The following is a 25,873-nucleotide window of genomic DNA, read 5'->3' on the forward strand; positions in this document are numbered from 1 at the left end:
TGATGTGTCCTACACATAGAACAGTGCCCGACACAACACAGGTGCACAATAAATATTTTAAAATATATTTTGATGATGCAGACGCAATCAGAGAAGCAATCCAAGGATAAACAGGTAACTGCAAAAGAGAACCTGGGCCAGATATTAGATTTTTGTCTCCAAGCTTCTCGTGTTTACAAGCTGTAATCAAAATGTGCATGTTTATATCAATAAATCTATGCATTCTCAATGGTCTGTTTCCACAGTAAACAATCCTGTTCAGTTTAGCATAATTACAGGAGGTTTGGCTCTAGATAGAGCTGAGTTTGCATCCTCTCTCCACCGTTCACCGCTCCCAGGACCCCGAGGAAGCTGCTGAACCTATCGTGTCTCAGTTTCCTTGTCTGTCAAATGGGAATAATAATGCCTGTCGTGTAGGATTAAATGACATGACATGTGTAAACCCACAGACCCCTCATGCCTTCAGAAATGATTTCTCGAGTACCTGTTGTGTTCCAGGTGCTCTCCTCGACGCCGGGGGACGCTTTAGTTATTCTTCACTACGTATTTACTGAGGGCCACTCACTGAAGTAGTATAAAACGGTGCAAAGCCCCTGCCCCAGAGCTCTCACTGCAGGGGGCAGAGAGTCATTGAGCATGACACAGTGACACACGTTTGGTAGGTTAGATGGTGACAGGTGCTTTGGAAAAAGTCCAGAGGAGGGAAGGGGACTAGAGAAATGCGTGGGGGTGGGAGGGGCGGATGTCGCCACCTTGCCACCACGGAATCTTGACCTTGGTGACGAGTCACGGCACCTGCCCTCCAGGAGCACATCCTCCAGGACACGTGGGCACAGCGTGGTCCTCCGAGGGTCACGTCTGCCGTGGTGGCGGATGATGCGTTGCTACGGAGGGAGAAGCAGCATCTGAACTCGATGCCCTGCGAGCTCGCGTCACGCTGGCCGGGTCACTCAGTTTACTGTCGGCTGCGCCCGCGCAGGCCCGGGGGAGGGGCCAGGTTCTCGCGTCCTGGACCGGCAGATCTCTTCCAGTGACGGCGGTGACAGAGGTCGGACATTTACAGGATGGGAGAGAATTATCCTCGTGCCGATTTCTAAATCTGCACAGTTTGAGAACTGGGGCAGGCCCAGGTCCAGAGAGGAGAAAACGCTGATTTTGTGACTCATAGAAGGTTTTCTAGAAAAGGAAAGAAATCCATTCTCTCCCCTAATGGATGTGATCGGAAGTTTCTACTAAATATGGCATCAAAGAAACTTAAACCAATTCTCTGTGCTGAGTTTAGAGCAATCTATGGCTCCCATAAGAGAATAAGTGACGATGGAGAGAGAAATATTTACCAAAGCCAAAAGTGGGAGCCATTTACTTAGTCATTAACTGTGAGGCTCGTTAAAATTATGCCGAAGAAACCCATTTCTTAAACACATAAACATCCTCGAGCATATCATTTAAAGGTTTCCATTTTCAATGTTCATTTAAAAGAAGGAAAGGATTAGTTAAATAATCCTGACTCTGTTAAGGTTTTGGTTTAGGGAGACAGGACCATTTCCATAGACAAGGAGACCCTGGGTGAGCAGCTCCCAGGCAGCGGAAGTCATAGGGCTTCATATGAGGAGGGGACTTGAATGTTCCTAAGGGGACTTCTCCGGAGAAGCTGTCCTCATTTACTGAAGAGCTGTAAAGAGAACAAACCCTTTATTTAATCTGGAACTTTCTCCTCTCCTCTGCACCAACCTTCATCCTTCCCTTCTCTTTCTTTAGGATCGATGTCAGCTTCTGCAACCTCCAGGCAGCAGCCCCTGAATATCCCAGCAAATCCTTCCATCTTTCTCCACTCACCTGTAACGCCTGAAGTCTGGGCTATGCAACGTTAGCTCCTCATTCTCCCCACGTCCCTGTGTTGCTTCTTCTGGCAGCATAAGAGACAGACCCTCAACAGCAAGGTAGAACCGACAGATGCACCCAGTCATTCTTGATACCATCCTGGGCACTTCATCTGTGTTAAACAATTTGTCATGAATTGAAAGCTGAGATGTTACTATACTATATTTTGCCACTAAAGCTTTCCCAAGCATCTGTTTCCTCTGAGTTCATGAGGCACAGACCCCCTTCTGCCTGAGATGGCTTCTGGGAAACACAGCAAAGACTTCTACATCGTTACTGTCTTCTCTCTTTGGAGCTATAACGTCTTTAGTAGCGCTAATTACCATCAGGAAAACAGAGAAAGCCACGAAGTGACCTGGCCGAGGTTTCTGTACTGAGGATGGGAAAGGGCATCACATTTAAATGACTTGCTTTATGTTTCCTAGTGAAAAAGCTATGCATATTCATATTGGGGAAAGTAGAAATTAAAAATCGGCAAAAGGAAAAATAAAAACAATTGCTAATCCCTCTCGAGAGGTAACTAGGGCTCACAGTTTGGCTGACATCCTTCAAGCCTTTTCACATCTGTGTGCACACGTATGTCTTTTCCTTTCCAAGAATGGAATCATTTCGAACCCATTGATTTACAGCACGCCTTCTCACTGAGAAACGCATCCTGAATGTTTTCTCACGTCGTTGCGTTTTCTCCCGTACGTGGTTTGGAAAGATGGACTCTTCTTGCTGTCTGTCCTTTCAAACCCTGGACCCAACATGGTGGCAAATCCTGTTGGCTCCGCCTCCGCAGCTGATCCAGAGTTCTGCCGCTGCTTCAACCCGGGTCCGAGGCACTCCCACCTCACGTGTGGAATATTGCCGTACCTTCCTCACAGACCGCCACTTTCTGAACTTGTTTCTTAGGTCTGTCCCCAACACTCAGCACAGAATGGTCGTTTGAGAACCGGGGTTCATGTTGTTCGTCTGTCCCAAGCCCTCCACAGCACCCCCTCCACAGAGGAAACAACAAGGGTCTCACTGTGGTCAGACTCACTGCTCCCCCCCGCCCCACCCTTTCCCTCTCGCTCACTCTGCTTCAGTGCAGTGGCTTCCTTGCTATTCCTTGGACGTGCTCCAGCCTTAGGGCCCTTGATTGGCACTTGCTTCTTTCTAGAACATTCTAGAACATTCTCTGCCCCAGCCCCCATCGAACGGCCTCTTCTCAACGAGACCTTTCCTGACTCCCCTCTTTACTATGTTTTCTAGCTCCTCCCCAAGCCCCTCGCCACCATATTCTCCAACTGCCTGCCCTGCTCCATTTTCCCCACGGCCCAATATCACCCCCCAACGTGCCACATACTGTACTTTTATGAAAAGTGTATTGTGTTTGTCGCCTTCCCTTGTCCCCCATATATACATGTGGGCTCCACAAGCCAGGTTTTCTGTGTTTCTCTCACCTCCGGGCAGTGCCTGGCCCGGAGTAGGTACTCCATAAGCATTTGTTGAATGAAGGAAGAGCACGCTGCCTCTGGACAGGTCGTGGGATGTCTGACAGCCTCTATTGCTGGACTCCTGGCTGTATCTAATTTTTCTTTACTATTACGTCTGGTGCTGCGATGACGCCCCATCCATAGAAATAAACCATGCTGTTCATACACCACTTACTTCTTTAGAACAAATCCTCAGAATCAGGGATACATTTTTAGGGCTTTCGATACACAGTGCCAATTTAACTTCCAAGACGCTTGCCTCAAGGGCCCCTCACGTCAGCAGCTGTATCCCATTTTCCCACACCCACGTCAACTTTGAGAAATACCAGGAAGTTCCACATGTGTGGAAGCCATTTTTTAAAACGGTCACACTTCACAAAGGATGTGAGGTTGGAGAAGACCTTGAGCCGTGGATAAGTGAGGCCCGTGAGTGAACAGAAGAGGAAAGAAGAGATTGCGGGCCTGGAATCTTGCTCCGGGAAACGGTGCCGTCCAGGACGGACTTAGGCTAAAGAGCGTAAATAGACAATCCCCTGACTTGCCCCTTGGGGACATCATCATTTTCCCCTCGAACTTTTGGACACGCTCAGACCCCCCTGCCCCCAGCAGGCTCCCCAGGCAAAGCTACTGGGGGTATCTCCTCATTCTCCTGGGGAACTGGGTGGTAAGGAATTTGTCCTCCCACAAGGAGAGCTGACCCTTGTCTCTGGCTCCTGGGAGGTGACCTCCCTGCCTGATAGGAGCGTCTTTGTGATTCACGGGGAGCCCCTTGGACCCCACGTGATTGTTTATGCTAATGGGGGGACGTACAACCCTCAGTTTGACGTCGGCCCGAACTGCAGAGAAGGGAGCCGGAAGTGGGTTCAGCTGCGTGGGCCATCAGTCGTGCGTCCGTAAGAGGTGAGCTTCGCTGGTGGGGATTACCCGACACAGACGGTCACACGCTGATGCTGGGAGGGTGGGCTCCTGGGGAGGGTGGAGGCCTCGTGTCTGGGATCCTAACTCTGCCCTGTGTGTGTCTCAGTCATCTGGTTCTAACCCTTTCCCTGGAACAAAATGTAGTTCTGAGTGTAACAGTTTTCAGTGAGTTCTGTGAGTCCTTCCGGTAAACTATGGGAAGTGAGGGTCGTTTTGGAAAGCGCCTGAACTTGCAGGTGGGTCAGAAGCCAGGGCAGCCTCGGAGACGGTTCCCTCGGACTTTGCAGCTTCACTGGCTCCAGGTAAGGCCCCCTCTGCCTCTGTATCTGCTCTAGACGACAGACAACCTTCCACTGCCTTGTATTTCAGATGTTCCACTGTCATCCCAAGAAACAGTCGCACGCTCTTGTAGCTTATTGTAGACACCAAAGAGGTTTCTTGGAGGATATAATAAGGTTCTTATCTTTAGCTGTACCTACCCGTTCACACAAGGTCATAATAAAAATCGTGTACTTGCTGTCTGGCTGCGTGCAGGCAGGTGTGTGACCTGCCTTCTGTGTGGTGTGGAGATGACCCTTCTTTATGGGAGAGCCTCTCTCTCTTGTGCTTTCCACGCGGCAAGGTCATTTTTGCTCATCCTCAGATGGAGTATTTACAAAATAAAGCCAAACTCTTCTATTTGTGCCTACTCTGGCCTTTAACGTGAAACGAATCCTTAACACCGGCAAAGGGCCTGACAAGCATTTAGTATTAATTAATTCTTGGAAGTCGCTGGGGAGAAGGTAAGCATTCTTGGGAACCGACAAAATGGATTGTTTCATCAGGCAGGTAAGCTGTCCGCCTTGAGTCTGGAGCCAGTCCTGTCTCAGGAGTTCTCTGCCCCAGGCTGGGGGGCCCTCGTGCCCCCAGGCTTGGAGGCGGGGATGGACGAGGGCCATGCCGTGTGCTGGTAGCCTCCCTCCAGGCTTTTCCAGTTCCAGCTTTTCCCCTACCTAGGAAATGAATTTGACTATGATTTCTCCCAGAAGTTACACGTGAGGATCAAAACGCGAGTCCACTGGTGTCTGTGGCTGACATAGTGTAAATGTCTGTCCTTTGTTTTGTAGAAGTTTTTCTACAGTTTCCCAGGTAATCATTTTATTTTATTTATTTATTTTTTGCGTTACGCGGGCCCCGGCCCTCCCGTTGCGGAGCACAGGCTCCGGACGCGCAGGCTCAGCGGCCACGGCTCACGGGCCCAGCCGCTCCGCGGCATGTGGGATCTTCCCGGACCGGGGCACGAACCCGCGTCCCCTGCATCGGCAGGCGGACTCAACCACTGCGCCACCACGGAAGCCCCCATTTTACTATTTTTAAATTTTGCGTCATAATATTTGCCTGGAAGGCTGTGTTTGCTTTTTTCTCTTCTGTCCTTCTCCCGCCTTCCCCTGCAGGCCCACGTTCCTCAGTCCAGACACAGTCTGAAGGCACTGATGGGGCAGGGATGTTGTCTGAATCTGCATTGCCCGCTGAATGTGTCAGTAATTAGAACACTCGTCCCGACAGCCTGGCCACATGTTGTGTTTTCATCTCAGATCTGACTATAGTGTTTTCGGCTGAAGAGACAGCAGACCCCTCTGCCCTCTCACCGCTGCCTTGCTGCTATTTGCAGCCATATCTGTGCCACCCGCTGCAGGCAGAGGCCTTCTCTTAGCCACTGTCTTCTCCCGAATAGGACTTTGCACGTCGCTAATGCTGCATATGACGGATAGTACTCGGATTCACCAATACTCAGTTCTCTTCTATTTTCGGATTACAATCTTCCACACCCTTGAATTCAGTCGTGGCCGGGCGATGAGTTTCAGACCAGGACGTGAGACTGAAGGTGATGTGTATCCCTCCTGAACAAAGGCCCTCCCTCTCCTGCTGTGGGAGACACTGAAGCCCCCCATGGAGATGGCGGTGTTGTGAGATGGAGTAAAGTGACTTTGGAGCAAAGCCTCCCCTCTCCCACCAGCCCATACTGGACATGTAGCATGAGAAGAAACAGCCTTTCAGTGTGCTTGGCCTCTGAGATTTTGGTGGCGTTTGTTATTAGAACCCAGCCTAGCTCATGGGTTGGCAAACTACTGCCCATGGGCTGAATCTGGCCCTCCACCTGTGTTTGTCAATAAAGCTTTATTGGAACACAGGCTTCGCCCATTCATATACACCCATTACATATACATAAAGTTGCTTTCACGCCGCCATGACAGTGGGGAATAGTTCTGACAGGGGCTGCACGGCCTGGAAAGCAGAAAATCTTCACTATTTGGCCCTTTAGAGAGAAAGTTCGCTGATGCCTGCCTATCCTGACTGATACACTCAAAGAAAGCTTCTTGAATTATTAACTTGACCATATAAAAGGTGGAAGCTCAAAACCAGTTGTAAAATAGCATCAGATTATCTTGCACGATGATCAGTGCTGCTTTAATTGGCAAGCATTTATCGAATGCCATTATGTGTCAGACTTGGGGAGAGTGCTTTCTCGTTGGGGCCCTCTGTGCTCAGGAGTGGGGCTCCCCTCCTTTGTAAGTCTGGGAAGTAAGGACTCAAAGTGGGAAGGAGGCTATGACAAGAGAATAAAAAACCCAAGGACTCTGCATGGGCTGAGGGATTGCTCACCACAATCTCCATTAACATTCATTCATTCATTCATTCATCATACATGTCGTAAGCTGCTGTCATTTACTAAGTCCATGGCTGAATAGAAGGCCTATAGAAATCGTTAGGCAATTACACTATAGTGTGATAAGTGTTAGCAGAAGAGCTGTACAGTATGCTGGGAAGGGTCTTCCTGATGTTTACCCCACTCTTGATCTAGCCAAAGTGGTAAGTGGTATAATTCCCTGAGACTGAAGCCAGGCAAAGTCTAAGAATTGCTGATTCACCTGCTGGAATACTTGGGAATTTTATTCCCTCTGAGGTAGGGCCTGGAACAATGTCTTCACACCCGGCCTCACAAGGGAGCAATTCCTACATCATTGCTTCGGGCGGGGCACCACTGCTGAGGCGCATAGCACAAAGGAGCTGCACCCAAGTGCATCTGCCTTTAGCTCTTTTCACCTGACCCTCCCCTAACAGCCCGGAAAGAAGCATCCTACTGATGATGACAGCATGGCTGGAACTTGGGTTTTCTGTTTTTTTGCGGGGCTGTGGGGTGGGTCTGGGATTGGGGGGAAGGGGCTGGGTAAGCCAGAAGGGAGGTAAATGGGAGGAAGACACACACAAGCTAAAACGATAGTAAACTGGCCAGTGCAGTCTGCGGTTTTATGGGAAGCTTGCCTTCCCCACAATTCTACCTCGAGCAAATTGATTTGGTACCCAGTTCCAGCATCATCTTATTTCAAGTCCGGTTACCGAGGAAACAGAGGGCACACTGCTGGGACAGTCTGCCTGTGTCCTGTGCCGACCAAGGCTATTAAAGCCCATCAGCTCGGCCTCTGAGAAGCTCTGAACACGGACGGTTTCAACTTCCAGCCAGGTTCTTATTTATTTATTTTACTGCCTCGGCAGCAAAATGAGTTATTGAACCGTTCACTCTATCGATTGGGGCAGATTTCCCCTGCATCCCTCGGATGCCCGAAGCCCTCTGGAGCTGGTGGCAGCCCAGAAGCCTTTTGTGGACGGTGGGTCCTCACCGGGGAGGCCAGGCGGCATCCACCCTCTGACCCCCGGGGCAGGGGCCCAGGCTGAGGCACACACGGCGCCACCTGGCTTACAGAGCCTTTGAACATATGAAGAAAGCTATGCACGGACCTCCTCACAGAAAAACACACACACACAGAACTTTGCATGTAATTTAATGGAGGAACTAGATTCCCAGGTTACATACTTTTGATCTAAGTTTGTTCTGCTTAGGACTAATTTCTGAGTTTTGAAAACAAGTAAATGCACTTCGGATGTGTCCAAGATTCAACAGTCCAGTGTCCTGGGGACTATCTGACCCAAAGGGAAAACGACACTTCACTGTGTCTCCCGGGAGATCTCACAGTCCATTCGGCCCGCTCTGAAAACCGTGAACTTGACAGAGACCAACCATGGCGTCTCCTGCCTGCTGTCTGGTTTTGTACAGCCTGCGAGCTGAGAATGGTGTTTACATTTTTCAGTGTAAAACGTAAACAACCCTATTAGCCTTTTGGGGGGACCGGCTGCTGGAGGAGTTGAGGAAACTGACTCTTGGCCCCAAAGCCCTTTCTAGCAAGGCCCCCCCGCCAACCCCCTACACGCTTGGCTGGGGGAGGGGCAGTGATGTCAGAGGCGCGGCTTGGCTTCTTCCACTACAATAGCTCTTAGCCCACAGGCTAAGGACCCAGTGTGGACGCTGCGACAACCTCCAAGTACGTCCACCCCAGGCAGACATTCAGGGACCAGGGGAATGGGCACTGGAGGTGGGGGGGGGTGTCTGTGGACCCAGGGGCCCACTGTGAGCTGGGCCTAGGCCGGGGCTCCATGTACTATGTTCCTGACTAAGGCAGACAGACATGCCATTGCTTGGTGACTGTACCATGTCCAACGGTCCCCAAATGCTGGAGTATCGGGCTTCCTTCAGTGTGCGGTTATCCACGTAAATGAGCACATGGGTCTTTCGGGAGAAGACTTGGGATATCATTGCCCTTATACTTGCCATGTGCTGCAGGCCTCCCTCCCTCCCTCCTTCCTTCCTTCCTCCTGGGGACCCAGACTCTCCTTCAGTCCCTGGGCTCTGGACCCCAAATCTGGATCCAGTCTGGAAACTGAGCAAAACTGGGGCCTCACCCCCGCCTCCAGCCCATCCCTCCTCGATTCCTTTGCTTGCACGGACGGAACGCTCTCCTTACTGGCCGCGCATCTATTTTGCCTCTAGGGCTCTGTCTACTATTTCCTTAACTCCCTGTGGGCCAGGCCCTCTGTCTGCCCCTCTGACCCGGACACTCACTGGGATAACTGCCTCCACCTGGTTCTGCAGGTGGCCTCTGCTGCCTTGGTGTCCTCTTGTCCCCTTTCCTGGCGGCGAGCCCGGCGGTGCAGCAGCGTCTCTGTAGAGGCACCCAGAACCTCCGAGTGCAGCTGGAGCCCTTTTGGAGGGGGCAGGGCAGCCCGGGGCCCCCTGTGGAGCATGCCCTCTGCCCTTACACGGTACGTCCACTTGACCAGGCCCATCCCTCTGCACCACCTGCCGCTGACGTGCCGGCATTTCTGTCTCACCTGGCGCAGCCGTCACCTTTTCCATCGCCAGAGGCCATCCTGGTAGCATGTCCACACCATCTCCTAGGGCCTCCCCTGGGTGTTCCACCCTGAATCCCAGCAGAGCGCTCCCAGACCGAGAACACTTCCTTTATCAAGCCTCACATTCTGTACGCTCACTTCCAGCACCCAAGGCCACCCCTCCCACACGTGGCCGTCCTGCTGCTCCAGCTGGCCGGGCCCTGCAGCTGCCCTGGGCTAGAGCCCGTTTCCTCCTTGTCTTGGCTGGGTTACATTGTGACTTAACCTTTGTTGTACTTGTGGCCAGAGGGGCTGTGGATGGTGTCCCGAAAGGAGCATGTGTCTTACGGGGCGAGGCCTCTGCACCATCTTCAAGCAAGCAGTGGGGAGGAGAGGCTGGTCCTGCAGGCCCTGGGGGTGGGGGGCGGGCAGCAGAATCTGGGCTTTCCTGATTCTCAGCAGCATCAACAAAGATGCCCTCATCCCATGTGCCAGGGTCCCATGCTTTCCCGGCACAGCGGGCCTGCCGTGTTTCCTAGTGTAACTTTCCCTGAAACTCTGCTGCCCTGGAGATGGAGTCCTTGCCTTCAGCCTTTCCTGCCCTCCTGTTACAGGAGAAGAGGGCCTATGCTTCCCTCCTGCTTTCAAACCTAGCTTTTTATTTTATTTATTTTTATTTTGCGGTACGCAGGCCTCTCACTGCTGTGGCCTCTCTCGCTGTGGAGCACAGGCTCCGGACGCGCAGGCTCAGCGGCCATGGCTCACAGGCCCAGTGGCTCCGCAGCATGTGGGATCTTCCCGGACCGGGGCATGAACCCGTGTCCCCTGCATTGGCAGGCAGACCCTCAATCACTGCGCCACCAGGGAAGCCCAAACCTAGCTTTTTAAAAAGAAATATTTTAAAATTAATTAATTAATTGTTGGCTGTGTTGGGTCTTTGTTGCTGTGCGTGGGCTTTCTCTAGTTGTGGCGAGCGGGGGCCACTCTTTGCTGCGATGCGCGGGCTTCTCATTACAGTGGCTTCTCTTGTTGCGGAGCACGGGCTCTAGGATGCGCGGGCTTCAGTAGTTGTGGCACACGGGCTCAGTAGTTGTGGCTCGTGGGCTCTAGAGCACAGGCTCAGTAGTTGTGGTGCGCGGGCTTAGTTGCTCCACAGCCTGTGGGATCTTCCCGGACCGGGGCTAGAACCCGTGTCCCCTGCATTGGGAGCGGAGTCTTATCTACTGCGCCATCAGGGAATCCCCAAACCTACCTTTTAATTGCTGATTAACCACTATCAGCTTTTGGTTATTTTCTTCCAGAAGTTAACTCCAGCGGTAACCCCCCCAGTTCTGCTGTCCTTATAGCAATGATGCCCTTGTATTTCTCATACGTCTGATGCATCACACCAGCTAATGCATCCCCCCCCCCCCCCCGCCCACCGACCGGCCATCCCGTTTCACCACCGGTGAAAGCTATAACAATCTGTGCTGGGGTGCCTGGACTCTACCTGCAACCAGCAACGGGGTTTTTATTGTCAGTCTGGTGGCAGCTGATCCAGCTCCACTGTCACCTCTTAATGTCTGCTTTCTTGACCCACTCCTGATACCAATTGTCACATGTTGGATTCTCTGGGAAGCCAGCTCTGAGGTGGAGATGATTGTGCAGCATGTTTTTGAGGGAGGGGTCTGGGGACCCCCACTCACGGAAGGGCGAGGAAAGAAGCAGAATTGGGCAGAGGAAGGAGTCGGGTTGTGGTATAGCGCCCACAGGGCTGGAGTCCTTTGTACCCTCCATCCAGGTGAGAGCCACCCAGAAAGGATGTGTGACCTTTGACACTGGAGGGCCCTCTTGGGGTAGCACTTCCAGCAGCTGGGGAGTACATTGTTCCTGAAGGAGATCTGGGCAGCCCGTCCTCTTGTCCACTGCCCCCGGGTCAGATTATCTGACCCCCCAATCCCAGCTTGTTTACTGACACCCGTGGCCGTGGAGCCATCTCTTAACCTCTCTGAGTCTCAAGTTTCTGTAAATTAAAAAAAAAATAGTTAAAAAAGAAAAGCATGCTTTTAGAAAAGCATGGACATAGATTGTTTCCCATAGTGGCTGTACCAGTTTATGTTCCCACCAAAAGTGTACAAGGTTTCCTTTTTCTCCACCTCTTCACCAACACTTATTTCTTGTCTTTTTGATAACAGCCATTCTCACCGGGGTGAGGTGATATCTCGTTTTGGTTTTGATTTGTGTTTCCTAGTTAGCGATATTCAGCATCTTTCATGTACCTGTTGGTCCCCTGTATGTTGCTGGTGCAAAAATGTCTTTTCAGATCCTCTGTCCATTTAAAACATTAGATTATTTGGTTTTTTGCTATTGAGTTGTATGAATTCTTTATATATTTTGGATATTAACCTCTTATCAGTTACATGATTTGCAAATACTTTTCCCATTAAGTAGGTTTTGCCTCTTTATTTTGTTGATGATTTCTTTTGCTGTGCAGAAGCCTTTTAGCTCGATGTAGTCCCACATGTTTCTCTTTGCTTTTGTTGCCAGATCCAGAAGGTCGTTGCCAAGACGGATATCAACGAGCTTCTTACTGCCTCTATTTTCTTCTATGATTTTATGGTTTCAAGTCTTACATTCAAGCCTTTTAACCACTTTGAGTTAATTTTTGTATATGGTGTAATAGAGTGGTTCAGTCTCATTCATTTGCAATGAATGGCTGTCCAGTTTCCCCAACACCACTCATTGAAGAGACTCTCCTTTCCTCACTGTGTATTCTCGGCTCCTATGTTGTAAATTAATTGACCATATATGCGTGGGTTTATTTCTGGCCTCTCTATAATATTTGTGTTTTTAAAGAGGGGAATGTTTCACATTTTAAAAAATGAGAGAGAGAGAGAGAGAGAGAGAGGACGAGAGGGAGGGAGGGAGGGAGGGAGGAAGGAAGGAAGGAGGGAAGGAGGGAAGGAAGGGAGGAAGGAAGGAAAGAAGGAAGGAAGGGAAGAAGGAAGAAACCAGCTAGGTCCATTGGCTGTTGGCATCTTGATGACCATCCTTGGAAGTCTCTCTACATTATAATTATTCATCTCGGTGACTTTTTACATCTTTAGAAAGGATCAGGGATGCTCACATTTGTGCCACTGCACGGAATAAACTGCGCCTGGAGAATTTGTCTGGCTGGTGGTCCTTGTATTTGCCTGTAACGTGATGTTTCTGTTCTCTGAGAGTCTAACAATGTTACACTTTGTAAACCATGCTTCTTTCTCAGAGATCATAAATTAAACTCTCCAACCACACTTGCTTTGTACACATGTTTTTAATAATATTATTCTTTGACTCCAAGTTGAATAGAGAATCCACCAGATTAAGTGTAATGGGTGCCTGATTAGGGATGAGGATTCACTGGTTTTGTGTCATGTGACAATTTGCATCTTTGCCTTAAATATATTAAGTTTAGGAAGCCAGCAACCATATTTTTTTTCATATTCCACCAGCTTTAGAACAGAATGGTGTTCGAGTACAATAAAATTCTCCCTTGCAAAAGCTCACCAATTCCTAATGATGGCAACACTCCAGAAACTGACCTGGCAACACTCCAGAAACAGAACCTCAAGATACAACATCTCTGAGTGTTTATTAACCAGCTGATCTGCAGAAATAAAAGAAACTCTGAGTCCACGAGCTGTTTAGAGTGTTGCTGTGTGTGTGGGTTCTGTGAAATTAGATCACACACTGGTTAGGGGACTGAGAGCAATGGCCATGTGATGAACTGATACCTGTGTTCAGTGTGGTTTGGGGTTAGGCTTTTTTAGTAATTAAAAAACTCAGAAAGCCAGGAAATTACTATAGTATTTATTTACCTTTGCTTTTTTTTTAAAAAAAAAACACGCTTCTTTATAAAAAAGTGAATCTCTCTCATAATTCTCCATGTTAAAAGACAGACGAGTCCTAAGTACAAGTAAATGCTCTCACCACCATGCTGGACTCTTAAAAAGGCCACTTAATAAATCGCGTTGTGTGTAGGACTGTCACATGCAGCATCTACCCCAGGATGTTTTCACGGTCTCTGGCCCCTTCTGTTTCAGCCTCGTTATAATTTCTCAGAAACCAACTCACAGATATAGAGAACAGACTCGTGGTCGCCAAGGTGGAGGCAGGTGGGAGAGGGCTGGAGGGGGAGGTTGGGGTTAGTAGATGCAAACTGTTATATACAGGATGGATAAACAACAAGGTCCTACAGTACAGCACAGGGAACTATATTCAATGTCCTGGGATAAACCATAGTGGAAAAGAATATAAAAAAGAATATTCATATATATATGTATAACAGAGTCACTTTGCTGTTCAGCAGAAATTAGCACAACGTTGTAAATAAACTCTACTTCGATAAAAAAATAATTTCTCGGAGAAGAGGTGTCGATGATCTCCACCCTCGCTGTTACCCTGTGAGAATTGCCTGCCTTACTTCCTCTCTGTGGAGGCTTCCTTGGCACAAATGACCCTGTTGCTGCAACCAGCTCCCACCTCTGTTACCTCTTCCCAGGAAACGGAACAGGGTGACAGAATGGCAACTGACCTGTGCTGATGGTCATGGGAAAGGAATACGGGGGTTCCTGGCTTTGATGGGAAGGTTGAACAATCTCTCTGGAGCAGTGGTATTCAAACAGTGCTAAGAAGGAGTGAGCCATGCATATATCTGGGGGAAGAGCATTCAGTGCAGGACGAGCCAGTATGAAAGGTGGAAATGGACTTGGTGTTTCTGCGGAACCCAAAAGGCTGTGGGAATTTAGAGGATGGTGAGTAGGCAGGGGTGGGAGCTGATGCTAGAGAGCCTGGCAGGGGTCAGATCAGAGACAGTAAGGAAATTCGAGTTTAAGGAAAATGCTGTGAGAAGAGCAGCGTGTGCGTTAGGGTAGGCATTCAACAGAAGGTAGTTTCTCTTGCCTTGCAGTGTTTTGTTTTTGTTTTGTTTTGTTTTTTTGCCACACCGTGAGTCATGCTGGATCTTAGTTCCCCGACCAGGGATCAAACCCACGGCCCCCATAATGGAAACGTGGAGTCTTAACCGCTGGACCGCCAGGGATGTCCCTGTAGTTTTTTAAGAACAATGGGAAGCCATGAGAGGGGAGGGTCATGGCGTAGTTCTGGTGATGGGACAGACTTGGGAAGAGAAATAAGGCAGCTGATCCAGCCAGAGTTCAGCCAGGAGACAGAATTCACACCACTTATTGGAACAGAGAGAGTTTAAAGAAACCTAAAAAGAAGAAAAAGTGTCTTTTATATTTCCCCACATTTTCCATTTTGGGGGCTCTCTTTTCCTTTGTGCGGATCCAAGTTTTCATCTGGCATCATTCCTCTTCACCCTGAAAGACTTCCTTTTCTTGTAATGAAACAGTGAAACTTCCTTTGCACTTTTCTTGTAGCGTAGGTCTGCCGGTGCCAGTCTCTCACTTTTTTGTTTGTTTGTCTGAAAAATCTTTACTCTTTATTTTTGAAAAATATGTTCACGAGATATAGAATTCTAGTTTGACAGATTTTCTTTCAGAACTTGAAAAATACCATCCCCCTGTCTTCTGATTTGCACTGTCTCTGACAAAACATCTGTTTTAATTCTTAGCTTTCTTACTCTCTCCATAAAACATGTCTTTTTTCTTTGGCTGCCTTTAAAATTGTCTCTTTTTCACAGTTTTTCTGAATTTTGATTCTGATGTGATTTGGTGTAGTTTTCTTTCTGTTTTCCTGATTGGAGTTTACTGTGCTTCCTGGGCCTATGGGTTCATTGTGGCCATCAGTAGACTCTGAACCGCAAGAAGGCAAAGCTGGTTTCCTTTTCCGTAAAATGAGGGTGAGTAGGTGTTGTACTTACCTGGAAGCATTAACTGACAATGAGATAGCAATGAGATCCACAGAGAATTAAACAGATAGTTCCCTTCCTGCCTGGAACAGTTTTCTCCATTTGGGTTTGTCAATGGCTGGGATTGGCGGCACACCAAAATTCCAGGGCTGTTATTGGTAGTTTGGGGTTCCTGCAAGGGTCTGTCCTGCATCTTCAGATCAATTTTTATGTCTCCCTCTACTCTGCTTCTATTAAAACATAAAAACTTGTAAGTGTAACCTACACACAGATTGTTTTTATGACACTGAATTTATACAGTTTAGGAAAGATTTTTTTCTGAATTCTCTTGCCATTTTCACTTGACAAAGGGAACACTTTCCTGTTGACTCTTACAAGCAAACTTAGCCATGATTTCGTCTGACAGTCCGGCCACTGATGAGTGGTTAGACGTTCGGCGGAAGATTCGGATTGGAGAGACTAACCACTCCCTTGCGGCATAAACACAGCTCTCAGTCTTGACAAATGTCACCCCACAGGTGCGCATGGAATTCCACAAGGTGGCTATGCCGCAATTCCACAATTGGCTGTGCCAATGCTCACCCAGTTGCAACTTTTCCGGTAATAAATACAGATTTGGGTAATGTCCCCTGCTACCATGGAGACCTTGGTACTGCCTCTGTGGGCTGTGAGAACCCCAAAGAGTGAAAACTGCCTGCAAAACGGGTCTAAAACCTAAAACCACTCGGCACTGGGAGAATCTTATTTACCGAATTTTATAGTCTGAGTTATTATAATGAATAGGTAGTGAACCACCAAGGTTCCCCCTTGCGGACTACGGCAGGCAGACCCCAAGGTGCTCCCCATGATTCCTGCCCCATGATGTTCATGCCCTGCCTACATAATCCCCTCCCCTGGCGTGTGGGTGGGCCTGGGGACTTGCTTCTAGCCCCTGGTATAGCAAAAGTCAAGGGATTTTGAGAGATAGTTAAAGTGCCCAAATCAGCTGATTTTGAGTTAATGCAAAGGGTGAGCCTGAGTTAATCAGGTTAATACCCTTGAAAGAGGCACCAGCCTCTCTGAGCTGAGAGACTCCTTGTGGGCTTCACGAAGAAACTGGCTGTGTGGGAGGCGCCCACGTGGCAGGGAACATGGGCCACTTCTCGGACCTGCAGGCGACCGCTAGGACTGAGGGTGGCCTCCAGCAAAAGCCAGCAAAAATCAGGCCTCTGTCATACAACCACAGGGAAGTGAGTTCTGCTACCAATTTGAATGATGTTGGAAGTGGGTTCTTCCCCAGTGGAGCTCCAGGTGGAAATGCAGCCCCATCAATACTTTGATCGCAGCCTGTGGGCTCCTCACCAGGGCATCCAGTGAATCTGTGTCCAGAGCCCTGAGCCATAGAAACAGTGAGTTAATGAACGTGTGCTGTGTTAAGATGCTAAGTGAGTGGTGATTTGTTACACGGCAACAGATGACCAACACAAGGCCTGAGGGTCTCATTTCCACAGCCCCTGCGGGGGAGGTGGCTGTGTTTTTCTCCGGGAAATGTCCTCAATCAAGGACAGCTACCTCCCCCAAGGCCATGTCCCTCCTCCTCCGGGGCAATCAGGTCCAATGACTGGTCAAGATTGGGCAATGGGAGGTGTGAAAGCACAGCCCCGACAGCTCGGAAGGACCATGCCTGGGCTCTCGGTGGTTTGACTGGGGCCTTTAACGTGACCGCCCAGCAGTCCAACTCCTTCCTCTCCCAAATCCTGCTTTCTTTACTCCTCTGCGTGCGCATCCTGAGATCACGCCACAAAATACTTCCTACATGCCGATCTCTTCCTCAGGGGAGGGAACATTCCCAGAGAACGTGATCTAAAATAGTTGAAATTATTTTCTTTAATACATTACTCACTGTCATGTGCTGTCCCCTAAAGTCTGAAAGCTAAAGGAAGAGGCAATTGGGAGAGGAACAGGTGCTGGTGACCTTGTTTTCATGTGCTTTTGCTTTATAAACACAGATTTCTCTATTATTTTTCAATATAATCTTTCCTCTAAAAGATTATTGATCTTTTTTTACGAAAAAATTAGTAAGAAGGCACTGGGATGGTCTCTAGAAACAATTGAGGTTCATTTTTAAAAATTTTTTATTTTTACGGAATGGGACATGGAGGCTGTGTGTGTGTGTGTGTGTGTGTGTGTGTGTGACCTGCCCAGCTCGTTCACTCAACAGATATTTATCAGGACTGGAGCTGGCCTCCTTGTAGGCCGTGCAGGATGCACAGACAGATGCATAGAGAGTCCCCTCCCCCTCCAGCCGCGTGGCTTCCTGACGTGGCATTGCTAGTGGCTGAGCTGGGCTGCTCAGTGAGGCTCTAACCCTGCCGCTGCCCCACCTCTACGAGGGACTTAACTTACGTAGCTCCTGTGATTTCTTTTGGGCTGGCATGTTGCATAGAGTCAACTTGGACCCACCAAATCATTCCTTAAGCTCTGGTGTGTCATTGCATAGATGGAGACAGAAAGAGCTGTGCTCTATATTTGTCTCAGAGTTCTAAGGAGGGGGTTTACTTTGATTCGACAATAATGGTCAGTAACGCCCACACAGTGCTTCCATGTGCCTGGCACTGTTTGGACACTTTGCAAACGCTAATTCAGGTAATCGTTCCAAAAATCTCAGGTTACGGTAGCGAACAGTACAGTTATGAGCAAATAAATGCCCACGAGTGTGTTTGAGTTGCATTAGCTTCCATTTCAGAAAAAGGGTCTGGGCTCATGAACTAATGCTTTGAAAAGGCAAGTGAAACTTTATGCAAGTTTTCATGAAACCCCGAGTTTGCTAATACTTCTTTCTCCCTCTGGAAAATAGTCTCTTTTAGGTGTGGATTTTATATAAAATACGTGCCTATTCTTTTTTTTTTTTTTTTTTTTTTTTTTGCGGTATGCGGGCCTCTCACTGCTGTGGCCTCTCCCGTTGCGGAGCACAGGCTCTGGACACGCAGGCTCAGCGGCCATGGCTCACGGGCCCAGCTGCTCCGCAGCACGTGGGATCCTCCCGGACCGGGACACGAACCCGTGTCCCCTGCATCGGCAGGCGGACTCTCAACCACTGCGCCACCAGGGAAGCCCTCGTGCCTATTCTTGACCATCCGGCACCAATTCCCAAAGTTTTAAAATAGCCCAGGCTCATTACCGCCCTTGGCTGTCCCTCCCCTGCCCACCTTCTGATGCTCTCTGTTCCTGGACACGTCTGCAAACGGAAGAAGCGATGAGCAGAAATGCACATCTGTTGGACGCAGTTACCCGTTGCCGGCTCTGCTAGAGACCAGGTGGAAGAAGAGCTAGAAACTAACGGGACGCGCTGTCAAGGGCCACGCCAGCCGTGTACTCCCCGCCGTGGAGCCCCGGACCTTCCTGCGACATCTCCTGACCCCAAGCTTCTAGGCAACAGGAGAGCATCGCTCCTGTCATCACTCTATTTCAGGTTGTGAGCTTTCCCTTTACTACCAAAAAGTTCCTGGAAGAACACCAATTTCATTCGGTTTCACGGAGTCATTGAACACATTTGCTCTCCACTGCGTATTTCTAACCCACCATTGTTTCCTGGCCACCTTCTATGGTGTGATGTCACTCTGTGTTGAATCCTGAAAAAGCATAGGTCCCCATCTCTGCCAATGAGGAATGGTTGGAGAGAAAAAATACACACAAATGGACAAAATGAGAAAAATAAATGCTTTCATTGTATCTTTTCTGATAAATTGTAAAGCACATCTGTACCCCCTTCTGGTCTATTTTATTGAGAACCCCAGTGTAGCAGTTTCCTATGGCCGCTGTAACAAATGACCAGACATGTAGTGGCTCACAACACAAATTTATTATCTTGCAGTTCTGGGGATCAAAATTCCAAAAAGGGTCTTGTTGGGCTGAAATCAAGGTGTTGGCAGGGCTGCCTTCCCCCTGGAGGCTCTAGGAGAGAATCTGCTTTCTTGCCGTTTCTGATTTTAGAGGCTGCTTTGCACTCCTCTGCTCGTGGTCTGTCCATCTTCAGAGACAGCACTGGCCAGTTGAGTTTTTCTCACACTGCATCACCAGGACACTGAGTCTTCTGCTTCCTTCTTCCACATGTAAAGGACCTTTGTGATTCAACTGGGCCACCTGGATAATCTGGGATAATCTCCTATATTTTAAAGTCGCTTGATTAGCAAGCTTAATCCCGTCTGCAGCCTTAATCCCCATTTCCCATGTAACATAACAGGTTCTGGACATCTTTGGGGAAGAGGGGCGTTAGTCTACCTATCACACCCAGCATGCATGTTCTTCACAAGGTGATGCCATGTAGACCGAATGTCATGTAGCCCAACAGATAATACAACACTATTACAACAACAAAACAAGAGAAGGAAAATGCAAAGTTTATCCTACCTCATGCTCATTAATTCCAGAAAACAAAAATCCACTTTATGTTTTGGGCGAGGCCATTGTAGACACTGTCATTTGTGATTATCGCCTCTAAGTCAGTCAGATGAGTTAGAATTGCTGTCAAAGTGACACAGAAACAAACACTGCTGATTCTGGGTACTGTCAAATGAGCACTCAATGCACTTAATTGCTGAATTATGTGATATAGATGGTGTGTGTTTTGGGAAGAATGACTCTCTCTTCCTTTCCGCCCTTTCTGTTGTTTCACAGTTGCTTGAGATGGGCGAAGCACCCCGAATCTATCCATTCATTTAAAGCCATCAGTTGACTCAGCATATATTCTTTCGTGTCTGACAATCGCCAGGTACAGTGCTAGATGCTGGGGAAATGATGAACGAGACCAAATGTGTTCTTTTTACTCTTAGAAGTTTTAACCTAGGAGGGTCCACGTGGGAACTCCTGTAAGCCTTCTGAGGGAACGAGCAATGCAGACCTTGAAGCATTAGGGGGGTTTAGCGAGGCTGAGAGGGATGAAGAAGACGTTTCAGGAGGAGAGGAGGGGAGCACTGAATCAAGCCATCTGTTCTGATTTCCGGCTCCTTTGCTTGGTTCCCACAACATCACTTTCAAGCCCACAAACTCAAAATCAGGGTGGAAGGGGTGAGGGAGATACATTTTCTGGGCTCACAGGAAGAGAATCTGAAATCTGACTTTAGGAAAAAGAGAACCGTGTTACAGTGAACAAAGGAAAAGCCTTTCGGTGCCAAGGCTCGCAAATGCTGCATGTCAAAGGGCAACTCATGACATTTCATCAGAAAAGGACACGAGGGACACACGTTCCAGAGAGTTGATACAGAACGTTGGAGAGTTCAGTTCAAGAATTGAAAACAGACTCAGAGGAGAAAACAAGGCACACGTTTCCCCCATAAATGTTACACAGTCTTCTGAAGTAAATTCTATAATTTTACTTGAATGGTACATCAGGCTCTGAAGTCCACTGTCTCGTTTTGAATGATTTATTACCAAGTGGTTATATTGGTTTGGACTTTTTAAATTTTTTTTTTTTTTTTTTTTGGGTTGCACCGTGTGTCTTGTGGGACCTTAGTTCCCTGACCAGGGGATCCGGTGCACTTCTCCAGCCTAGACACCCAGTCTCTGAGCTCTAGACCCGTCTGTTCTCTTGCCTACACAAGGTCTCCACCTGGAGGTCTCAGGGCTACCTCAGATGCCACGTGGCCAGTATTAACCAGTGTTATTCCCATCCCCAAACTGGCCCCCCTGCCGTGTTTGCTGACTCAGTGAGTCGCCCTGCTTCCAGGAGGTTCCCTGGGAGGCGACCTGGACTCCTCCATCCCTCTCACCACCTCCCATCCAGTCAGTCGTGAATAGAGCCACAAATTCCAATCACAAAGCCCCCCTGCTCTCCCATGGGGTCACTGCCAGGCCCTCTGCTTGACCTTCCACCTCCACTCGGGCCTCCCGCAGCCCATCCTCAGATTCTAAATGGAAAGATCTTACGTTTCCTCTCATGCGCCTCCCTCTCTCCCTCCTGTATCCACTTCCTGCTGGAAACTTTTTAAGGGCTTCCCCTTGCTCTTAGGGTGAAATTCCATATCCCTAAGGAGACTTGTGAGGCCTTGCACAGGTAGAGACAAGCCCTGCCTGTCAGTTCACTTCCCACCTGTCTCTCCTCTGTCGTGGGCACCAGCCTCGCCGTATTTTTAATTTCTTGGAACACACCTGCGCCCCCCAACTCTGCGTGCTCCCTCAGGACAGCTCCTCCCCCACTCCCTTTGCTCAGCTAGTCCTTGCTCATCCTCAAAACATAATCTTAGAAACTATTTATCGTGTTTCATTGCTTTTAAAAGATGCGTTCCGGGCTTCCCTGGTGGCGCAGTGGTTGAGAGTCCGCCTGCTGATGCAGGGGACGCGGGTTCGTGCCCTGGTCCGGGAAGATCCCACATGCCGCGGAGCGGCTGGACCCGTGAGCCATGGCCGCTGAGCCTGCGCGTCCGGAGCCTGTGATCCGCAACGGGAGAGGCCACAACAGAGAGAGGCCCGCGTACCGCAAAAAAAAAAAAAAAAAAAAAAAAAGATGCGTTCCGTGTCGTAACATCTCTGAAATTGGGGTGCCTCACATGGGGGTGCCTTGGCTTCTGCTGGCAGCAGCTGGGACACAGTTGCCCGCTGCCTGTCTGCGTGCACCCAGCAACAGCACCAGCACCTGGACTTGCAGAACGGGGCTACAGGCTAGGCAGCGGGTGAGGGACACAGTACGAGCACTTTTTTTTTTTTTTTTTTGGTAAATAAAATTTTATGGGAACAGAGGAATGTTCATTTGTTTATGTATTGTTTTGGCTACTTTCACACTACAGTGGCAAAATTGAGTCATTGCGACAGAGACCCTACAACCCACAAAGCCTAAAGTATTTACTCTCGGGTCCTTGACAGAAGAAAATTGCTGACGCCTGCACTTAGCTTGACACGTGCCTCACTTCCTCTGGGACTAAACTGATTATTCTTCCGAACTCCTGTGGTATTGATTTTCTGATACAGGCATCCAGCTCTTCTAACTCATCATCGTGTATTGTTATTGTTTAGGGGATGCTATCTTGCTCCCCGATTAGATTAAAATCTCTTCAAGGGAAGAACTTCTGTGCTACATTTTTGTTTCCACCACAGTGTCATGCACTCTTTTAACCCCGAGGACCTAATAGTTGTGGTGTCGGGTTGGGGAAATGGCGGATCAGATCTGTTTAGCGCAGCCCCCGAGCGAGAGTCAAAAATACGCCAGGGCTACGTGGTTGCATACTTGGCGTAAGGGCGAGTAACAAGAGCCTTTCACTCTCTTACACATTCTTTTAAGAAATATCATGTCACCAACGCGCTTGGTGACACAGAGGATGATAACTCGTGGAGAAGCATAGACGTCAGCTCTGGTTGAAGGTGATTCGGAAGAGATGGGCTCTGAAGATGAAGACATGTTAGTAGTTCCTTAAGAATCTGTTTTAGTTATATTTTCTCTCTTAGTTATGCACACTGACATGTAATAAAAATCTATGTCAAATTAAAAATAAAAATTCTAAGCCGTAAGAGAGCCTCATGTCCTATTTAATTGGAGGTGTTACTTTCCTTTCTTAGTGTACGTAGAACAGTGGTGTGTCTTACCGTGGGAGACATCTTAGATGTAATGAAAGGCAGTAGCTCCCACGAGCAGCTTTCACAGATGCCCCACGTGAGGCCAGCCTTTCATATGCTCTCGCGTATTCCTGTACCTCCTTATATCCCTACTAATAACTGTAAAAAACAGCAAATTGTCTAACTAGTCCTTTAAAGTCTGCAAGAGTATAAGCTCCAGATGAGAAAGACTGTACCACGCCTAGGCACTGCTTTTCCCTGGAAGCTAGAATGTAAAGCCTGCTCGAGAGATCTGTGTTTGCATGACGGAGCGAGTCCGACTAGGACTCTTCTCCCTTCCTTTGGGTGGCCCAGAAATAGACAGCTCTCCCCCAGGTGCTTTAGTTACGTCCTGTGCGGGGCCAGAGCTTGGCTCAGCCCCGGGTCGGTGGGGGGCGGGGAGCAAGGCTGTGCCCCGGGGGGCCTTCACCGCCGTGAGAGGGGACTGTACCTCCTGCAGCCCCGGTGCCCCCGCACGCGGGGCACTGGCATCACCTCTCCCTCCCGGGCCCACGGCTCCGGGCTGCCCGCGCCTCAGCGCACACTGACAATTTATCTGGAAATGACACAGCTCCTGTCCCTAGAATGTAGGGCCTAAGAGGCAGCGTGAAAATAGGGCAAACACAGATGAAGCCAATGCGCACACACCCCCTAATGAGCACCTTCCCTCTGAACAATCCTCCTAAAAGGAAATGCTGGAAAGACCCGTGAGAAACCCACGTTTCTGCAGGTGAGGGGCTGGAAAGGAAGGGAGCACACGGTTCAGGAGAGGGACCTCCCGTGGGATGGCTTTGGACAAACGCCCCAGCAGTCTCCCTGGAAACCCGTGCAGGTCCCCAGGCAGGACCCGGGGATGCTCCCAGCCTCTGTCAGCCATGGGATGCGTCTGAGAAGAGTGGCTTCCCGTGTACCCGAGGCTCTGCTGGGAGTCCTCCCTTCGGGATGGCCCCAAGCAGGCCGGTCTGCCTTCCGGTTGTGCATCTGAGAAGCAGAGAAGTTACTCCTCAGTGCGTCCTGCCAGCTCTTAGTCAGAAAAGGTCCACGGCCAGGGCAGAACATCAGGCACACGTGGGGTGTCCCAGATCGCAGGGGAGGGGCCCCTGTAGAGGGGGCCCTGTGTCCTCCCCAAGCTGTCCTGGGCGAGGTGGGCTCATTTTCCTCGCACCTTGGCCCCTGCTCCTCTGAATTAGTCCTGTTTGTGAATCGCCCCCTGACCCGTGAGAGCAGCTACTGTAGCCAGAGGACCTCAGTTAGCCAGAGGACCTCAGCCCCTCCCTGCCCCCCTAAAGCCGTTCCTGAAGTGTGGATTGGGCACCCTTTTGCCGAAAAACTCCTGGGACTTCCCTGGTGGCGCAGTGGATAAGACTCTGCGCTCCCAATGCAGGGGGCCTGGGTTTGATCCCTGGTCAGGGAACGAGATCCCACATGCATGCCGCAACTAAGAGTTCGCATGCCACAACTACGGAGCCCGCCTGCCACAACCAAGACCTGGCACCACCAAATTAATTAATATCTTTTAAAAAAGAAAAGAAAAGAAAAACTCAGCCCTTTCTGCAAACTCATTTTCTCCTAGATTCTTATTTGGAAAAGCTCAGCTCTCTCCAACTCCCACACCCAGGCTGGGCCCCGAGGCTCCCTTCACACTCGCGAACGCTCAGTCCCCCCGCCCAGCCCCCAGCCTCTGCAAGGGGAACGACGAAACACCGAGACTCACCACCCTCTGATACAGCCTCCCTCACCTCCCCACCACCTCTGAGCCCACTCCTCACAGCCCTCTCTGCGGCGTCCAGATCCTGCCTCACCAAGCCCACGGGAAAGGGGTGCCCAGGGCTCTGGCCTAAAGGTCCTGGGGGTCCTGCCTGGCTTTGTCTCCCTCCAGCTCTTATTCATTGCTGGTGAGGCTGAACATGAGTCACTAGGTCGTGTTCCTAAATTCACTGGGGACCACACCGGAGCCAATCACAAGTCAGCCAATGCCTTGGTGCACAGGTGCCATGGAATCGTACACCAGGGATGTTTGCCTTATGTAGACGTTCCCTCCATGGTGATCAAAAGTAAACGAAACAAAACTTATAGCTAAAGAACAGCTTTCTTTGGATTAAGAAGACCAGGAGTATATCTGGCATGCTTTACTAAGATATCAGAACAGTTCCCCAAAGCAGCCAGCCCCGCACGGAATTCCTGTTAACTGCTGAAGCACAGGTGCATTTCACTGATGTAACCCTCATCTCCCAGCAGATGGCAAGCCCCCGACAGGCTCTCGTATAAACCTGGGGCCACATATTCAGGCTTACAGTCACCTGACAGGTAAGTTGCACGTGATGTTTCTCCACCTCATTGTAAGCTCCGTGAAAGCAGCCACCACGGGTTAGTCACTTTCAAATCCCCCTCTTCCCAGCCATTCCCCTTTCAGTCTATGATCAAGTACTAATGACGGATGGATCCTGACATATACAGTTTCAGCAGAAGTTTGTTGAATGAAATTAAGACGAGGACCTTTGGCTTCTTTGATGCTCGTGTTCTTTGAGATCAGGTAAGGAGCAAAGCCAGTGTGAAGGCAGACCCAAGGGCTGTTCTTCGCTGCGGTGTGACTTAAGCAGATCTCTTCCCCAAGCGCCTTTCAGGACTGGTCATGGTGTCATGGCCATTCCAGCAAGGGAACTAGAGTGCTAATTAGGAACCAAGGGAGACCCTTGTAAAATGGTCCGAACCCCTCCCACATGGTGAGGGACGGAGAAGGGCTGTGGACAGGTCATTCCCTCCAGCCCCAGCTCCTGGGGTCATCGCCATGGAGGACGCGGGGCTTCTCACATGCCTCTTCCCCAGACAGTGTGAACTCTGTCACTTGACAAAACTAAGACCTTGGTCCTTGAATGAGCTTCACCCTGTGGCCTGAACCCTGGCGGACAGCTAGGAAAAGTTACGGCCGCACACGCCCTAGCAACATGGCTCAGCAGTAGTTACCCTCCAAGGCGCATGCCTGAGTCCTCGCAGGCTGCTAAACGAAATGCCG

General features: G+C 49.5%; 1 protein-coding gene across 1 annotated transcript in view; it reads left to right on the forward strand.

Annotated features, from left to right (window-relative positions):
* Nucleotides 1-2,317, forward strand: part of FARS2 (phenylalanyl-tRNA synthetase 2, mitochondrial) — a 458,205-nt gene extending 455,888 nt beyond the window's left edge. The window contains exon 6 of the mRNA XM_073810286.1: nt 1,759-2,317. Coding sequence (XP_073666387.1) covers nt 1,759-1,849 — 91 coding nt within the window. The 3' untranslated portion in view covers nt 1,850-2,317. The remainder of the gene's footprint in view (nt 1-1,758) is intronic.
* The last annotated feature ends 23,556 nt before the right edge of the window (nt 2,318-25,873 follow it).

Source organism: Tursiops truncatus, chromosome 10 (assembly GCF_011762595.2).
Source record: "Tursiops truncatus isolate mTurTru1 chromosome 10, mTurTru1.mat.Y, whole genome shotgun sequence".
NCBI classification, from domain to species: domain Eukaryota; kingdom Metazoa; phylum Chordata; class Mammalia; order Artiodactyla; family Delphinidae; genus Tursiops; species Tursiops truncatus.